Genomic DNA, 3,507 nt, shown 5'->3' on the forward strand with positions numbered 1-3,507 from the left:
ACTTCTCTGTGGAGGAAAGCATTCTCTTATATGGCTATTACACAAACTTGTTAATTTAAAAAAAACCCACTATGAAGGTTTTTTAACACTGAAAAATAATAGGAGAATTACTAAAAATATAAAGGATGATATATAAACAACTTTCATTATCCCACTACAACTTTTGTGTACCTGAAAAGCCTTTTATTATAAGCAAATATGTATACTTATAATAAGTTATTTCTAAAAATAATCTTCTAAATATATTTTTAACAACAAACCAGTTTGGGGATAATTCCATTATAAGTTTTTCTCTCAATGATAACACTTTTTTTTCAGAATTAATTGCAAGAACAGTGTTTTTTCTCCATACAAACATAGTATTGAGTAAATGAGCATTTTACCTAAAGTTTTTTTCTTTTTTTTTTTTTTAATACTTTAAATTTTTTTTTTCAACGTTTATTTATTTTTGGGACAGAGAGAGACAGAGCATGAACGGGGGAGGGGCAGAGAGAGAGGGAGACACAGAATCGGAAACAGGCTCCAGGCTCTGAGCCATCAGCCCACAGCCTGACGCGGGGCTCGAACTCCCGGACCGCGAGATCGTGACCTGGCTGAAGTCGGACGCTTAACCGACTGCGCCACCCAGGCGCCCCCCTAAAGTTTTTCTTGCATAACAATTTACCACTGAGTGCTCAGGTATATGTGATGACATATGGCTGCAGGCTTTCCCAAATTCATTACTCTGATAAGATTTAATTTCTAAAATGAATTCTTTGGTATCAAATTAAATATGTACTATGACAAAAAAAAATCACTACATTTATTACATTGATAAGGTTTCTTCCCTGTGTGTGTTCGCTTATGTTTAGTAAGGGCTGAGCTTAAGCCGAAAGATTTCCCACATTCATTACATTGGTAGGGTTTCTCTCCTGTATGAGTTCTCTGATGTCGAATTAATGATGTTCCATAGCAAAATATAGTTTTTGACATACATTACATCGATAGGGTTTCTCCCCAGAATGAATTTTTAGATGTTCAGTAAGGTGTGTTCTTCGGCTGAAGGCCTTTCCACATTCCTTACAAACATAAGGTTTCTCTCCAGTATGAGTTCTCAGGTGTTGAGTAAGATGTACGCTCCAATTGAAGGCCTTTCCACATTCATTACATTCATAGGGATTCTCTCCCATATGAATTCTCTGATGTTGAATGAAGGCTGGGGTATGACTGAAGGCTGTTCCACATTCATTACATTTATAGGGCTTTTCTCCTGTGTGAGTTCTCTGATGTTGGATTAGTGATGTGCTATGGCAAAAAACTTTGCGACATTCCTTATATTGGTAGGATTTTTCCCCAGAATGAATTCCCTGATGTTCAATAAGATGTGTGCTCCAGCTGAAAGTTTTCCTACATTCAGTACACGCATATGGTCTTTCCAGTATGAATTCTGTGATGTTGAGTATGGGCTGAAATATGGCTAAAAGCCTTCCCACATTCATGACAAGGATAGGGTTTTTCTCTGGTATGAATTCTCTCATGATTTCTAAGGGATGACCTATAACTAAATGTTTTTTCACATTCATTACACTCATAAGGTTTCTCACCAGTATGGACTCTTTGATATTGAATAAGATTAGTGCTCTGACTAAAAGCTTTTCCACATTCATTACATTCATAAGGCTTCTCTTCAGCGTGTATTCTTTGATGTTGAATAAGATTAGTGGTCCGGCTGAAGGATTTACCACATTTTCCATTCATGTTTCTCTCTCACAAAGATTTTCTCAGGTTCCATTAGCACTGAAATATGGCTTTACATTTTTTAAATTGTTTCCAGAATAAGTAAAGTTTGAGGTAAAAATGCATCTTTTCTTATATCTAATAAGTTATTTTCCATTTGTAAGTTGCCTTTAAAAAAAATCAACTGAAACAGAACTATGCTTTAAGCTCCCATCATTTTTGGCATGATTATGTCATCATTATCTTTAGAAAACTCTCAGTTGTTTAAAAAGACTTGAGCTCAGGGGCGCCTGGGTGGCACAGTCGGTTTAAGCATCCGACTTCAGCCAGATCACGATCTCACGGTCCGTGAGTTCGAGCCCCGCGTCGGGCTCTGGGCTGATCGCTCAGAGCCTGGAGCCTGTTTCCGTGTCTGTGTCTCCCTCTCTTTCTGCCCCTCCCCCGTTCGTGCTCTGTCTCTCTCTGTCCCAAAAATAAATAAACATTGAAAAAAAAATTAAAAAAAAAAAAAAAAGAGTTGAGCTCAGGTTAAATATTTCCTCAAAATTATTACAGTAATGATCTTCCTCTTATCTTTGTAACTTGGTTTTACTAGTGTTTCTCAAACTGGTTATCTAATTCCAATTCTTCTAATGCAAAGTTTTAGGAACCATCATTTAGAAAAATGTCTACAACCATGCCATGACACTATCTGTTTTTCAGAAGCTTTCTGCTTTGGAGCTGATGTTCTGACTTTGGATATAGTATCCAGGATTAAACAGAAGACAGTATCTCTTCCCTCTAGAACATAAAAGGAAAAAATAAAACTCGCTCATCAGTTACAGAAAAAAAATAATAAAAATAAAAATGAACTAGTGCTATGATGACACAAAAGATTATACAAGATAGGTGCGGATTAATATGCAAGTTTAAAGAAGGGAAAGATTAAAATAGATAAGTATGGTAAAAAAAAGTGGAAGTATTGAGGCAAAATACGTAGCATAATCAAAAATGAAGATGCAGAAAAGTACATGACATGACAAAAAGTGACACTAATTCAAATGAATGTCTTTGGAAAGCAGAGGTTAAAAAAAAAGGCAAAGTGAATGGGATTAGACAATAAAAACTCTGACAAGCACAGAAATTCAATGCTATATAATAGGATAGGAAAATTAAAGTTTTGTCATAGTGGTTAACATGATAAATATGAGATGTTTTAGATGCAGATGCTTAACTTAATCTAAAGTGGATAATGAGAATATAAAGCTACTGAATTTAGTGAAACAGTATAACATAAATGATATGGGCCCGGACTGGGATAGTAGTAATAATAATTTAGTATAGGAGTAAATATAAAACATAAAAAAAAGAAAAGAAAAAAGAATGAACACTGATTATGGGGAATTTTTACAAAATGAAATTAATACAGATACAGTAGTTTCTAGCCAATAAATTTGGAACTAATAATGGTAATAATTGTGGTACTAACAGAAGAACTAATAACATCCTAATAGTGGTACTAATGAAATATTGAAGGAAAAGGGAAAGTTGGTGATTTCATTTTTCACCATATCGAATTTAAAGTGATCTAAAGTTGGGGCGCCTGGGTGGCTCAGTCAGCAGTTGGCTGAGCGTCCAACTTCGGCTCAGGTCATGATCTCATGGTTCATGAGTTCGAGCCCTGCATCGATCAGGCTCTGTGCTGACAGCTCAGAGCCTGGAGCCCGTTTCGGATTCTGTGTCTCCCTCTCTGCCTCTCCCCCATCATGCTCTGTCTCTCTCTCTCCTTCAAAAAGAAATAAACATTAAAAA

General features: G+C 35.9%; 1 protein-coding gene across 1 annotated transcript; it reads right to left on the bottom strand.

Annotated features, from left to right (window-relative positions):
- Positions 1-701: 701 nt before the first annotated feature.
- On the bottom strand, positions 702-1,960 carry ZNF883 (zinc finger protein 883). The gene is given in 2 exon segments (XM_043567327.1): positions 702-1,413; positions 1,415-1,960. Coding segments are annotated over 2 exon segments (801 nt in total). The 5' UTR covers positions 1,738-1,960; the 3' UTR covers positions 702-935.
- Positions 1,961-3,507: the final 1,547 nt, after the last annotated feature.

This window comes from Prionailurus bengalensis, chromosome D4 (genome assembly GCF_016509475.1).
Source record: "Prionailurus bengalensis isolate Pbe53 chromosome D4, Fcat_Pben_1.1_paternal_pri, whole genome shotgun sequence".
In the NCBI taxonomy this organism is placed as follows: domain Eukaryota; kingdom Metazoa; phylum Chordata; class Mammalia; order Carnivora; family Felidae; genus Prionailurus; species Prionailurus bengalensis.